This window comes from Rattus norvegicus, chromosome 8 (genome assembly GCF_021556685.1).
Source record: "Rattus norvegicus strain SHRSP/BbbUtx chromosome 8, alternate assembly SHRSP_T2T, whole genome shotgun sequence".
NCBI classification, from domain to species: domain Eukaryota; kingdom Metazoa; phylum Chordata; class Mammalia; order Rodentia; family Muridae; genus Rattus; species Rattus norvegicus.
This window is the reverse complement of record NC_141541.1, coordinates 29,219,137-29,234,060: the sequence shown is the minus strand read 5'-3', so window position 1 is coordinate 29,234,060 and position 14,924 is coordinate 29,219,137. Positions and strand designations below refer to the sequence as shown.

Here is a 14,924-nt window from a genome sequence, read left to right as displayed (position 1 = left end):
TCAAGCATTTTATAAACAAGCTCAGGTGAGGTCTTTTGTGACAAAGCCGTCTGTGTCGGTGGCAGGTTATCGTGGTACTTTGTTTTAAGGTTCAGATAAGAATTGACCTACCTTTCTGACAGGTAGTGAGTTACATTTTCCTACCCTCTTTTGCAGTGGCAGCCGATTGGGAGGCCTGGTCACAGTGCTGTGCTTCTTTTTCAATCATGGAGAGGTAAGTAGTCAGAATCACTACTGGAATACCAGCTGCTTCTGATTCATTTTCTTACATTTAATCTGTAATGGTGTTTCTTAAACATTCGATCCAGTTATTTTGACCCAAATTTTAGTGTTAGTGGTCTCTTAGGTGACAGAGTCTTACTGATTTGAGCAAGTAGTCTGATTTTAAAGCCAGTGATTCTTATGTTAGGGCAGTGTACTTTTAAATATCCTACGCAGATATTTGCCAAACCTATAAATGTGTAACTATCCAAGGCTGTGCAAAGATAGCACCATTGTCAAGTGCATTGTCTCTGGATCTATGCTGCCTGGGTTCAAACCCTAGCTTTTCCATTTATTATCTGTGTCACCTAGGCAAGTCAGTTAATCTGTCTGTGCATTCCTCTGCTTTTAAATGGGGTCATGATGTTATTTATCTCATAGAGTTATTACATAAATCAGATGATCCCATATGCTTGTTAGCTCGATTGGTAGTTTTATTAATCATTAATAGTTTTCAGATAAAATTCTAATAAATCCATATTTTCATTTCATTCCTTCTCCTGAGTTAATCGTACTTTCAATGACCTTTCTAGTGACATGTCTGTCTAGACTTCTCATGGAAATGTTTGCAGGGGAAAGAAAATGACGTGTAAGATAGCTCCATCTTTTCTCTTCCTGCCTGGAGTATCTCTAGTCTTTGAACACACACAGGTTTGAAGCCTGAGGAACGAGACACAGAGCGGCCTTGACTTAGAGTGTTTGAGTGTGACCGCAGCAGCAACCGTGCACTGCTACAGTTTGGGTTTGGGCCAGTGGTGAGAAGGAGGGCTTTGCCTTTTTCCTGACTGGATTCCGCACATTGTAATAGCCTGGATCATGGGATGTTTTAAAGCTGGTTCTGAGAATGGTGTGTGGAATGGTAAATGACTGCTGACTAATGGAGAAAGGAGCATTGTATGGTAAGAGGAGGATGCTGGGGCTTAGGCTATTATTGAATGTGGAGGTCCAGGAGAAAGGCACTGTTGTTGAGCACAGAGGGCCGTTGTGCCCCTCATGGTGTCCTGGGTTATTAGTTCTCTTCCTTACAGTTTCCTTACATTCATCCCAAGTAGTAGGAACATTGTTTCTTAAAATCTTCAATTCTAAAAAGATTAGTTGATTTTTTTAGGTTGTTTTTTTTTTTCCTCTTGACATTTTTTACCAGTTTATTCAAAACATGTTTAGTTAGATACCATTTTCTTTGGAAAAGGTACCTAGTAATGTTTGTAGAACATTGCATTGTGAAACAAATTGTATTGTGCATACAGCATAGTATTCACGTGACGGCATTCACGTGACGGCACTGGGCAGCCTTTAGATGTGTGCTCTGTGGATGGGGTGTAGACTCGGCGGCTTCGGGCGCCTGTACCTGCTGAGCCGTCTCCTGCCCCAGCACTTAACTTCCTTCGAAGAGATATTTATTCACATGCCAAAATACAGATGTAGCTTGTCAGTTGCTTTAAGTTCTGTTTTCATGAGCTAGTTGTCTTGGTAGTGGATCTAAGGTAATACTTGATGTACTGTAAAAATTTTTCCCACAGGTGATAGTACAAAGAAATGTTTGCCTTGATGGAAGAACTGTTCTGTTCATAAGGCAAGGGGCATTGCTCCCCTCAGAACCTCTCAGCAGTCTCCCTCCCAACTTCATGTTCTCTTTTTAATTATTATTATTTTAGTTCACTGAATCCAATCAGAGTTGCGGACAGGTGCACGGGTGTGGGGCAGCCTGCTGGGACACTGGCAGCCTAGCACCTGCCACCCAAGAAAAGCAACTCTCCCTCCCCCACAGCCATAAACTAGCAAGGGCTCCTCAGCTGGGTGTGGGGCCTTGGTAGCTCCTCCTGCAGCCTCCCCCTGAGCCCTTGTGTTGTTTAGCACCTGCAGTCTAGGCTCTGGCACTGAAAGAAAGGGCTGTGTGCACTCTGGAAAAAGTGCTTCGTTACAAGCCCACCCTCTGCTCACCGGTGGGACTATTTCACGTCCACATGGCTCCCATGCTTGGATCTACCTGGGTTGTGCAGGTAGCCATACCTGCTGTGAATCCATGTGTGCAGTAGCGAAGTCATGTGCAGAAGACTGGGTCACAGCTCCTCCCGCATCCAACCTCACCTTATGCTCCTCTTAGGTGATGATCCCTGGGCCTTTGGGTGGGACCAGTTGGTTTAGGTGCCTGGTAAATAGTAAATAGCTGAGCACTCTCGTCTCTTACTCTGAGCACTTTAAACAATTAAGAGTCTGAGTTAACCATTACCCCCCACAGTCAGACTGAGAACAGCCTAGATCTGTGGGTGTGAACATCAATTATTCCTAAGGCAGTTTGGTGGGGACTTCCCCAGGACTCTCAGTAGCCACTGGTACAGTGGAGGAGAACCCCAGCAGCTCCCCTCCGGGGTTCACAATCACCTGTGGACTCCCCAGGTTTGCTCAGGCCGAGTGCAGGCAGCCATAGCTGCAGTGGCAAATTATACACAGGAGACAACTTTTCTCCTGGTCTCACTGCTCCTAAGCTCTTTCCATCATGTCTTCCAAGATGTTCTGAGCCCTAGCTGGTGTGGGATGAAGGTTTTGTCCAGGGCTGAGCAGTCACCCTGCATCTACATTCCCTGCTGCTCACTGCAGAGAGAGATCTCTGAAAAGGATGGGGTAGCATTTCATTCCTTTTCATCTGTTCTTTCAGTCTGAGAAGATTTTCTTTCTGGTACTAAATGATGCCACAGGATCACCTTGTCCCAAGATCCCGAACCAACTGTCTTCACAGAATCTTGTATCCCGTTAGGGAAAATGGTATTTGGAGATCATACTTTGATCTGTAAGCACTTGATCTCCCCCAGCAGTGAGCACATCTTCATGCTAGAACAGTCACACTTTTTTAGGTGTTTTGAGATCCATCATGGACTGTTGTAACAAACACCCATCCTGTAGCCCTTCTATTCTCAGGCGTATCTCCAAAGGAAATACAACTTTTATCAAAATTTACTCGCACTCCCCAAATTTACTCGCACTCCCTGGGTTTGCTACAGCACCAGTCACAATACCCACGATGAAGGATCAACAACAAAGGTTAATTGATGCTCAGATGCGGAGTAAGCCGTGTGTGCATGCATGTACTTCACATGTGCCTTGACCCCGGTGCCTCTGTCCCAGCATCACTTCCCAGCATTTGTAATCACAGAGAGCCCAGCACTGGTGTGCACTGCACCTGTGCTCGTCAGAACCTTGAGTAAGTGCATCCTGTGGCCTGTTTGCTTTCCAGTGTACCCGAGTGATGTGGACGCCGCCTCTCCGAGAAAGCTTCTCATACCCATTCCTTGTACTTCAGATGTTGCTTGTGACTCATATTCTCAGGTAACGTTAACTAATTTCTCTTGATGGGGTTTTGTTTTCCCGTAAACATCAAATTAGAGTTTTGTACTTTTTTAAAAGAATATATTAAGTTTCCTTAATAAAAATTGACATAGTATATTAAGGTGATCTTGTTATGTTGAATTAATAAAGATAATCTTAAAGTATTTTTTTAAATGTAACTTGAAAGACCTTTTATTCACCTGCCCTCTGGTCCTTTTTCCTTCTGTGGTGACTGCTCAGGTAAATCCATTTTTGCTTTTACTCTCCACATTCCCTGGGCTTTCTCTTCTATCGTGTTAGCTGTCAAACGACGGAGGAAGCTGGCCATCCTGAGCCCCATCCTGCAGGAGCAGATTCAGAGAATCCCAGTTGGGAGAACTAACACACGGACTCTGTGTCCTGACGGCTGTCTAGTGTCTGAGTATCAGATAGCAGCTATAGAGAGCAACTGCCTCCAGTTTCTGTGAGAAATCCAGGATTGAATTAAGTTTACGTCTTACTGAGAAAGAGCAAGAGCAGCTGGTGTTTCAGTAGACACAGTCTCAGTTGAGACAGGCACTGCCTTGATCCACAGCGCCAACGTGGACTAGGGCCTGTGGGTCAAAACCTGGAAAAATCCCCAGCCTTCTTGGTCTGAGAACCCCACTGCGTGGTCTGGTGAACGCTGGAGAACAGTGGGGCAGGCTGCGATGCTAACCCTCTGGGCAGTTAGAAGGCAGAGGGCCTGTCCACAGCTTCCTGTCTCATGTCATGCAGCCTCACCAGTCAGACCTTCTACAGGTCAGGTTTGTGGTGCCTTTTATCCTGTGAGCTTTTTAAGTCCTCAAAGCTCCACTGCAGCCCTCCCCTGAGCCCTTGTGTTGTTTAGCACCTGCAGTCTAGGCTCTGGCACTGAAAGAAAGGGCTGTGTGCACTCTGGAAAAAGTGCTTCGTTACAAGCCCACCCTTTGCTCACCGGCGGGACTATTTCACGTCCACATGGCTCTCATGCTTGGCTTTCCCATTCCATCTATAGAGACACTAGACTGCTCAGGAGCGTCTGGGTCACTTCCTGTCCACTCCCACTAAATCTGATGAGGAGGAGCCTCCCATTCTTCTCCCTCCTTCCCTGTTCTGGGCCGTGGCTCTGTGGCAGCTGAGAATGAATCAGAATGGATCGATCCTTTCAACCTTACGTGCGTGTGGGTCTGAGGTCCTAAGCTGCAGGTTCTGGCAAGGCTGCACTCTGCCTGGGCCTCTGAGAGAACCAGTTTCCCTGATCCTTTGTGTGTTGGTTTCTGTTCCACATGAAAGCCAGCAGTGGAGAACTGTGCCTTTCCCCACATTCACACTGCCCTGCTCTGCTGCCGTTTTTCTACTTCCAAGAACCTTGTAATTACCTGGGTTCACCTGCATAGCCAGGGCCCTCTCCTTTGCCTTAGGCTGGGCGATTAGAAATCTTAATTCCACCTGGACATGCCTTCCTCTTTGCCATGTCCTGTGACATCACAAGGCTTCAGATACTTCTCTGGGTGCTGATCCTGTAGCTGTGGCCTGCTTGTCTCTGGGTCACTTTCTAAGGTCTTCCTCAAGATTCTTCTGTGGTGTGTGCTCCCCACCTCCTATTGTTTCTGTCTCCTTAAGGACAGGAGTACTTTCGAAATGAGTTTAGCAATAGGTTTTATTTTAGCGAATTGTTTTGTGCAGTTTAGCATTTTAAGTGGCTTTGCACATCCAGGTTTTATAGAAATCGCCTTTCTCCTCCACCACAGTGTGTTTTTTTCTTGGTTGGTCTTAGGAATGTTTGTTTTTTCGTTTCTTCTGTCCAGGGCTGGTGGTGTATTGATCATCACCAGCTGGAATTCCTTTGGTTTCTTTTGGTTTTTATGTTCTCTGAGTGCATTCTGAATCTAGCTGCCAGATTAGTATTACATTCTATCGCCAAATCCATAATTTCCCTTGTTAACTATTAAATGAAAATGGAGCCTCATATTCAAAACTAGTAGAAAATGCTTTGTTTTAGAGTGGTATGAGAAGTAAGTATTCACTGTGGTCCCACACATACATGTGAACAGGCAGCCATATGGTATCGTTTCCCAGGGTGCAACCCGATGTTGTCTACTTCATTGCAAGTGCTAGCTTTTATCCGCTTACTTGATTTTTAAGATTGCCTGGTGCTTAAGAATTCCTGGATTAGATTAGAGCAACAAAGCAGGCTTTGTCCAGTTCCTTGGAGAAGTAGTAGTCTAGGAAGACAGCTATGAAGGTACCCTTCACTGCCATGCCGGCTCCCCACCCCAGTATGCTAGCCTGCACGCTGCACACTCGTGAGGATGATGGCAGGCTGATGGTGGCACACTTGGGGACTTGGCACTGGCTCACCCGTGGGAGTAAAGGCTGTTCCTGAAAGTCTGGTAAAGTACTGGTTGGTCCTAACATGGCACTCCTAATGGTGGCTCTAAGACAGCTCCTTCCCTTGCCTCTACTTCTCTTTTCCAAGGGGCACCTGCAGAAGACTGGCTGTCATGCTGCTTCCTGGTACTGCTGTCTCATTCTATACCCCATCCCCACACCCTGCGTGGCTCACAGGATAGACCACGTGTCATTTCTCCTAGACACTCTCTTCTCCAACTCATGAGTCTGCTGACTCAACATTTAAAGAAGTTTGATTGTAATTCACAAAAATACAATGCAAAAAAAATAATAACTGTACTCATCTGGCCTCCCTCCCTCTATTTGGCAGGGCTTTGTGGTTTTGAAGTAATAATAGGTATTTACTTTTTATAGAAAATGATTGTAATTGAGAATCCAAAGGTATAATTTCTAACCCATTGGTTCATCTTGTACACAGTTTATGTGAACCCCAGATCATGTTTGTGATTCTAATAGGCAGCAGTTGGGAGCCATGCTGGACTGTTTTGTAGTTAAACCTCCTGATATTTGTCTTTCCAAGGACTACACAACTTTACAGAGGGAGTTTGATTGCACTCTGCATTTCCAATGTATTCTTCATGCTTCCTTGGCAGTTCGCCCAGTTTGTGCTTCTTACTCAGGTAAGGGGGACACATTTTTAAACTTAAGTATTTGAACTTAGGGCTTCTGATTATGTGAGCTCATTTGTATGAAATTATAACCAAGATTTATTTTTTTATTTTTATTTTTTGAGGATTTTATATATGAGGACTGCATTAACACCATCCCCCACTCTTCCATCCAACCTCCCAGTGCACCTTTCACATTCAGTGCTTCTATATTTATAAATGCAGCCTGCTGTCTGTTAAGTGTCAACTGTTTGCACACGACTATAGGGCTGACTGCTTGGATTGGATCACCTGTCATCATCCTTGGAGCAGACTGATTCTTCTTGTTTCAGGAGTCTTAAGGTCTAAGGTTGTCTAGGTCATTCTTATAAAGAAAATTCAGAGTAGACCTTTGTAAGATTCATTATTACTGTATGTTTTTACTTACTACTAGAACTCAGGCATGTAGGTATGCTTATCTGTTATTCTGTAATTGTTAGTGTGCTGGAAAGAAAACCCGTGGTTAATCCAAAGGACATCTTAGTTCCGTGTGTTTCCACTAGGATTAGATGTGTAAATATTTTGCCAGTATTCATACATACATAGCACTTATTTGCGTCAGAGCCATCCCCCTCACTCCCTTCCCTTCAGTTTCTCCCTTCCACACTTTCCTCCCAACTCATGTGCTTGGTGCTCACTGACCCCACCCTGGTGTGCTCTGCACCCTGCCCCTCTGAGTGCAGTTGGTTCTGTCTGTCTGTGCACAGGCAGGAGGGCATGCTTGGCGTAGCTTCCCTAATTGCCGGTTATTTATCATCTTGGCAAGGATTCCCACTTCTCTCTTCCAGGTTTATAAAGCAAGGTAGCCCTCTGAGAGAGGAAGCTTTTGTGGGCTCAGGTGATTCTGGTTTAATGAAATTAATGAAATTATTCTTTCCACATTTATGTAACACTGGTGGAGAGATGCTTTTAAATACTCAGATACCTTGCCTCAGAAATAAAGGTAGATGATCTGGATTTAAATTTAAATATTTACCACCTTCTTAGACAAAACAAACGAACAACCCAGAAAGACAGTAAGAAAAAGAGAACAACACCTTAACTTTTCTTTCTTCCAGATTAATCTCTTCTGAAGCTCAGGGAACAAAAGTGTGCACTTTCCTTGGTTGGTTAGTGTCACATTAGTGTGTTTAGGTCTCAGTCTCAGAGCCAGCACCCAGCCAGATGTCAGTGAGGTTAGCTACTTTGCTTTGTTTTATTTTTTGAGGCAGGATCTTGGTGGCCTCCAAGTGATGATGTGCTAGGTCAACTTCTCCATGCTGCTGAGCTGAGCTGAGCTGAGCCGAGCTGAGCTGGAAGCTTCTCCATCCACCAGGCTCTGCTAGTTGCTGTTTTAGTATTTAAGAAACAAAAAGGTTAGGGTTTTTTGTTTGATTTTTAAAAAAAACATTTTCTCTGATCTTATCTTTGAGACTTTGTCTCCTTTAAATTCCATTTAAATTCATTTCATCGGCTGAGTTATCCTTGGAGTCCCAAGATTGTGCCTCGTAAGTGTGCTGCTCTGCTCCAGGAGTGAAGGGGGCTTTAAGTTGCTTCCAGGTAGTAGGATAGTCTGTGTAGAGTGGGAAGGTGAGGGATATACAGAAGGGTCTACCCTGCCCCTAGGGGGGCTCACACAGAACAGCACTCACCTGCCCACATATCCTCTCATGTTAATCCCCATGGGTTTTCATGCTTTTATCATCATCACCATCATCACCATCACCATCATCAGTAGTAGTAGAAACATTTGTATAGAGACTTGGAAATAAGAAAGCAAAACCAAAACAGAACTTAATGGTTGGATAGGTTGTATTTACATATTATTTACATCATATTTATCTGTTAACAGTTTTTTCATGTTTGCTTGTGAAGAGGTATAAAATTTAATTTAAGTGTGTGTGTGTGTGTGTAAAGAGTAAAGAGACACTGCCATGAAACCCCCCTACATGAGCAAGAGTATCATTTAATCAATGAGTTCATATAAATTTAGAAATTTTTGAATTGTGATAATTCTGAGAATTTTAGAATTCTTTATAAATAACAGAATTTTCTTCAAATTGAAAAAAGTTACTTGTAGTATTGTTTCAAATTCAAAACTTGAACTTTGATGATTTATCTGAATCATACATGATACTAACGGAGGTGACAAGCTGGGAGACTTAATGTGTTTTTACATAAAGCTACTTTACCTAATTACTTTTTAGTTTACTGTGTCTTCGGTAATTATGTCCTAGTGGTCATGTTATGATTATATTCTCAAGTGTCTGATTGGCTGGAGGACTTTTTAATTATATGTGTTGACAGTAGAGTTAGGCTGATATCACGATGAGTGCTGTTTTGGGCAATCCACAGAGCAGACACTTCCCACCGTGTGCAATTGGAGTGCTGTGTAAGTGCAAGATCAGTTAATGGTTATATTCAGTAATAAGGTGCAGGCAGAGGGAAAACGAAACCACTCCATCCCCTGTAAGGATAAACAATAAGGTAGTCTTGTCTTTATTTGTGTGGGTATTTGTTTTATATGTGTGTGTGTTATTTTAACATAATTTCTTTTTGATTTCAGATTGCATCATTATTTGCAGTGTATGTCGTGGGATACATTGATACATATAAGTTACAGAAGATCATTTACACACATATGGTAATGAGTTCTCTTGTTTGTTTTCTACTTAGTCTGACCTTAATAAACTCCTGATTGAGATCTGATTTGTTTATTTATGAAACTAGTTTTAATGTGTTTCTTTAATGAATCACTGTCATTCAAACACTGATACTGTTGCCCTTATTCTTAATAGACTACCAAGAAAGTTTTCATTTGGATCTCATTATCTTTTGTACCACGCTGGGCACAGGGAACATGGAGTGGAGCACTGTCCATACACAGAGCTTCTGTTAAAATGAAGTGGGATGTCCACTCACTGGGCTTGTGAGACATACACATGGCTAGAACTGCAGTGTTCATGCTTCTGACCTAAGCCAGTGGGAAAACTGGGAACATAACGCATGTTAGAAAGCGGTTAAAAATTTAAGAGTGGTAGTCTAACAGAGAGCAGGGCATATTGAGAGCACAAAGCCAGCCACAGTGGAGGCCTTGAGGAGGAAGTGCTCAGCCCAGGTAAGGACAAGCAAGACAGAGGGTGGAGGCCAAGCAAGTGACAGACAGAGGACAGCAGTCTAGGTTGGAACAGCTGGATGAAGCCTCCAAGGCTGGTTGGTTTATGCTGGTTGCATGTTTGTACTTTGAAAGCATTTGTCTTCTCTCTGTCACGCTGCCTTTTACATCAGTAAAAGTAAAGTCAGTGTTTTCTTCTCTGGTGATCTCAATGTTATGGCACTGGACTATAACCGGCTTTTCTTCCAGTGCACACTTAGGGATGTTGGTTTGGTTTGTTACAGGAAGCTTATGAATAAAGTTATAATATTAACGAGCATGAGTCTGCTGTCCTAGCAAAGCATAGGCCACTCTCACCTCTCCTCGAGGTGACCACTGTCCTCACTGAGCTGTCAATGAGTGGTTTCCTTCCCGTCAGCGATGTCAATATTTTGAAGTCGTCCACATGCTCATGAACTAGAAACCTAATTTTTCAGGCTGATGTAGATAACTTTTTTCTGAGACTGAAACTTTCTCTCAGGTTTCTGGGATTTGCAATATTCACTCCTATGTATTTTCTGTGGCACAAACAAAACTATTGTTTCTGTTTCATTGTTGAAGACCATTGAAGTTTTTGCTTCCACTTCTGTCTCTTCATTAACAAGTAATGACGTGTAATTTTACTCGGATCTTCTGGGACAGTGTTTAGGCATGTCTCGGGAGTCTTTACCTAGTGCTGTTCTATGCCAAAGTATTAATATGTTCAGCTTGGTAACTATTAAGTTAGTTTCTCAAATGGTGATAGTATTTAATAGAGCAGTGCATTATGGCTCATGACACTCCATTTTCTTTAAATATGTTGTCTGGTTATAGAAAATAGTGTAATGCAATGATAATTTACATTTTTCTCTTTTTTCCCACGAATCTGTGCATCTTGGTGAGTTTCATTTGTGAGGCCTCCTGCTCAGATATCTTGGCGAACTTTGTCTTTGGTTAGCAAGAGGTGGGATTTCTGGTTCCAAGTGGTGCAGTGCACTGTGTTGGCTTTGTTGTGTGTATCACACCAGGTCCAGCCCTGTTCTGTGTGCTGCCTTGCTCTCCAGCTCCCTCTGAGCTTTGACTCTTTAGAAGAAACGAGTCTCTCGTGAAAGCCTTCCTTCCTCTGACTACGTGGTCCATGCTACCCCGTCTTCAGTCTGTTCTATGGTGATGTCACAGTAAATGAGCCCAATTCCTAACAGCTGCTATGTTTCTACTTCTCTTTGTGAATTCTGAGGTTAAACAGGTTTTTTTTGGCTTATTACTCTTTCAGTTTTATTGTTTTACCTTTTTAGTTACATATCGGAAGTTGTTCTGAAGTAAAAACATAAGCATTTGACTTATTTATTCATTTTTAACATTTATTGTCTTAAATATGGTTTAATTTTTCTCCCTAAACTGGTTAATCATTTTTTTACTTTGAAGTACTTGGGTTGTTTCTGGTCGTTAGCTACAGCCGAACGCCCCTGTGAATATGAAGATGTCTTTGCCGGTTTTCAGACTGGAATTGATCAAGGGGCAAACCTATTTTTATTTTTATTTATTTATTTAGAGAAATGGTGACACTATTTTTCTGTAGTGATGGTGCCATTTCACATTCTCTGCAATAAGTAGCATTTATTTTGTCTCTAAAGAGTAATTGCAGACAATCTAATGGCAATAGGACATCTCATTGCAATTTTTCCTTGTTTTAATTAAGAGATTGTGTTTTTTAGAGCAGATTTATTTAGGTTTACAGCACAGTTGGGCAGAAATTCCCCTCTGTATGACACCCTTAAAGTGGTTGTTCTGGACCAGCATGGCACTGCTGTCGTAGCTGATACACCTGCACTGACAGGTGATAAGTTACACCTGCACTGACAGGTGATAAGTTACACCTGCACTGACAGGTGATAAGTTACACCTGCACTGACAGGTGATAAGTTGCACCTGCACTGACGGGTGGTAAGTTGCACCTGCACTGACAGGTGATAAGTTGCACCTGCACTGACGGGTGGTAAGTTGCACCTGCACTGACGGGTGGTAAGTTGCACCTGCACTGACGGGTGGTATGTTGCACCTGCACTGACGGGTGGTAAGTTACACCTGCACTGACGGGTGGTAAGTTGCACCTGCACTGACAGGTGGTAAGTTGCACCTGCACTGACGGGTGATACATGCCTGCTGTTGAGGCTGCATCGGGGCGCACTCTTGGCATGGTGTATTGTACAGGATCTGATAGGCGACACATCCTATGAATGGGTTCAGTCCTGGAAGCCATCCAGCCTGCCTCCCCGTGTGCCTAGTAACTCCATCTTTGTATTGTTTTGTCCTCTGCAGAAGGCCATGCGTTTGGAGTTAGATAACTCCTAACCTTTTGCAGATAGATTCATTTTTTCCACTTACTGAATTGAGTTAGCTTTAGTCTTCTCTGCCTTGATAGCTCATTTTTTCATAACTGAACAACATTTCGACCTTTTCCCCCTTTCTTTTGGCTATGCCATGGTTTATCCACTTACTTACCGAGGGACATCTTGGTTAGGTCCAAGTTTGTATAGCTGTGAGCAAAGCTGCTGCAGCGACATTTGCTTGCAGGCTTCTTCATAGATTTAAATTTTAAATTCATTTGGAGAAATACCAAGGAAAGTTATTGCTGAATCATAGGGCAGCTGTTTATCTTGTGTTCAGAAAATTGCCAAACTGTTTTCAATAGTAGCTGTACCATTTTGCATTCCCACGGTAAGAGAGATGGACAGGGAAGAAAGAAAGTGGGATGTGAGAGAAAGAAGAAAGAATGGAAGGGGCCAGCTGCTTCTCCAGCCTCCTCCTCACCCAGGGTCAGCCGTTGGAAAGGAAGGGTCATTCATCCCATTTCTGACTTGGTGTGTGTTTGTTCAGGTCTTTGCTGTTGTTTAATTTGCTGTTCACATTCTTATTGCTGAGTTTTAATAACTCTTTGTATTATTTTATACATTTATGTATTTTAGTAGTTGTTTAACCGATGGCACCTTTCTCTTCTTTCTTAGCTGGATACTGGGATTGAACCCAGAGCCCCCTGCATGCGTCACCTGCTCCCCCAAGCTTCCGCCCAGCTCGGATGTACATTTACAGCCATCTTTCCTCCGTCTGTGGCTTGTCCTGATTTTGGCAGTGACTTTCTCAGAGTTGGAATTTTTTCTGTATAGATCTGTATATGTTTTGTCTGTGTGTATGTCATGCTTACATGTGTGACTGGTGCCTGCAGAGGGCTGAAGAGGGCAGCGGTTCCTTAGAACCAGAGTATAGAAGGTTGTGATTGCCATGGGGCTGCTGGGAACCAAGGCTACATCCTTAGCAAACGTCATAGCAAGAACTCTTGACCACAAAGCCATTGCTCCAACCCAGTACTTTTCACGTGTGTGTGTGTGTGTGTGTGTGTGTGTGTGTGTGTGTACGCACACATGCAGGTAAACGGTCTAGAGATCTTGTATATGTTTTGTTGGATTTATATATAATCATTCAGGTGCTGGCTTAAGTGGCAGTGAGTTACTGATTTCAGACTCTGCTGCTGCTATAACAGGCCTTTGGACAATGACCCACATCTCACCTCACTGCAGCTCCTTATTAACTCTTGCTGTGTTGGCTGTTGGAGATATTCTTCACAAATTGTCGTGCCGCCTGCAAAGAGATTTAATTTCTTCCTAGTAGTCTTCAAATCTTTCCTCACTGTGGGCTCTGGGCTTTTTGAGAAGTCACAGGAGGAAACGTAGAACCCAACTCCTGATCTTGGCAGGAAAGATTCATTATCTTAACTCTGGTGTGGGGTAACATGGACCTCTATAAATCTTTGTCACGTGGAAGGTGTTTCTTTGTTATTCTCGGTTTGCCGCAGATTTTCCTCTCTACGCCATGACTCCATGTTGAACTTGGTCAGATAACTTTTCTTCCCTCCTTTATGCTTCAGGGGGTGGATGGCCGTGCTCCAGGCTGCATCCATCCGCTTCTTCTTACTCATCGTCCAGTTTGGTTTGCTCATGGATCATTGAATTGAGGGGTTTTTTGTTTGTTTGTTTTTTGTTTTACTGCATCTATGTTTATGGTGGATACTAGCAATAGTTTTATTGCAATGCCATTGTCTGAATTAGAATGACAGTCATCTTGTCCATGAAGAGCGTTAAAGCATTTCCACTGCTCTGTATTGTAGATGAGCATGTTGCAAGCTGCTGTGATTTTCTCCTAGGAGGGGAGATTTTGGCATATTTCACAGCAATACTACTTTCTCCTCTTGCTAGAGTCATAGAGGATTTTCCTTAGTGGTCTTTGCTCTCAGAGTTAAAAAAAAAAAAGACCAAAGCTTAAGCGCCCGTCTTCTCAGCGCCCACCTGAGCAGCCATTACTCTGTTGCAGTGCAGGTCTCGCCTCCCTGTCTGGGTGTCTCCATGTCACTGTGCTCCAGTGAGTTGAGCTGCACCCATCTGTTTCCTTGTTCTGAGTCAGTTTTCCCCGGGACCTCACTTCTCTGCCTGGCACACAGTGACACTTCCAAGCTCTCATGTGGTACTCTCCTTATAGAGTCTCTTAATTTTCACTTTTTGATTATGGTAAGCATTTTTGTCACATGGTTCTTAGTAATTTCTGTATATTTGAAGAGATATCATTTCAAGTTATTAGTTCATTTTTGAATGAAGATATTTGTATTGAATTTTAGGAGTTATGTATATATGATGATTATGAATATTTGATTCTGCCATCCTTTGTCCCTTATGACCATTAAGTTTTAGATTCCAGTCCAACCATTTCTTCATGTACTCTCTGCTCATAGTATCCTGCCCAGGAAAATATTGTGAAATCCAATTAGAGGAAGCTCTGAGAGGTTTAGCATCCCAGCTTTCTGTTAGGCATCGTTCTTCTTGGAGCTAGCTTTGTGCATGGCAGAAGACAGTGACCCCTGCCTACAGGGCTATCTACTGTCCTAAGCACTGTCTTCAGAGGGTTGTCTCCATTGACTGATGTTGGAATTCTTGTAAAACATCATTGGTCCAGTCATTGCAGGGCTCGTGCCTAAGCAGGGTCAATGCCATTGGTCGACTTTGACTGTATGCCTGCTGTACAGCATTCCCTGTACTTTGGGTAACATCAAGCTCGGAAACCCCAGTCTGACTCTGTACCCTGTTCCCTTCACTGTTGCAGTCACCTTATTTCCCGGTACA

General features: G+C 43.2%; 1 protein-coding gene across 6 annotated transcripts in view; it reads left to right on the top strand.

The window, feature by feature from the left end:
• Dpy19l1 (dpy-19 like C-mannosyltransferase 1) overlaps window positions 1-14,924 on the top strand; it is an 88,459-nt gene that overhangs the window by 42,113 nt on the left and 31,422 nt on the right. For all 6 annotated transcript variants that reach the window (NM_001429803.1, NM_001191791.2, XM_087561782.1 and 3 more), the window contains 4 exons: window positions 157-214; window positions 3,494-3,585; window positions 6,518-6,617; window positions 9,190-9,267. In NM_001429803.1, coding sequence (NP_001416732.1) covers window positions 157-214; window positions 3,494-3,585; window positions 6,518-6,617; window positions 9,190-9,267 — 328 coding nt within the window. The remainder of the gene's footprint in view (window positions 1-156; window positions 215-3,493; window positions 3,586-6,517; window positions 6,618-9,189; window positions 9,268-14,924) is intronic.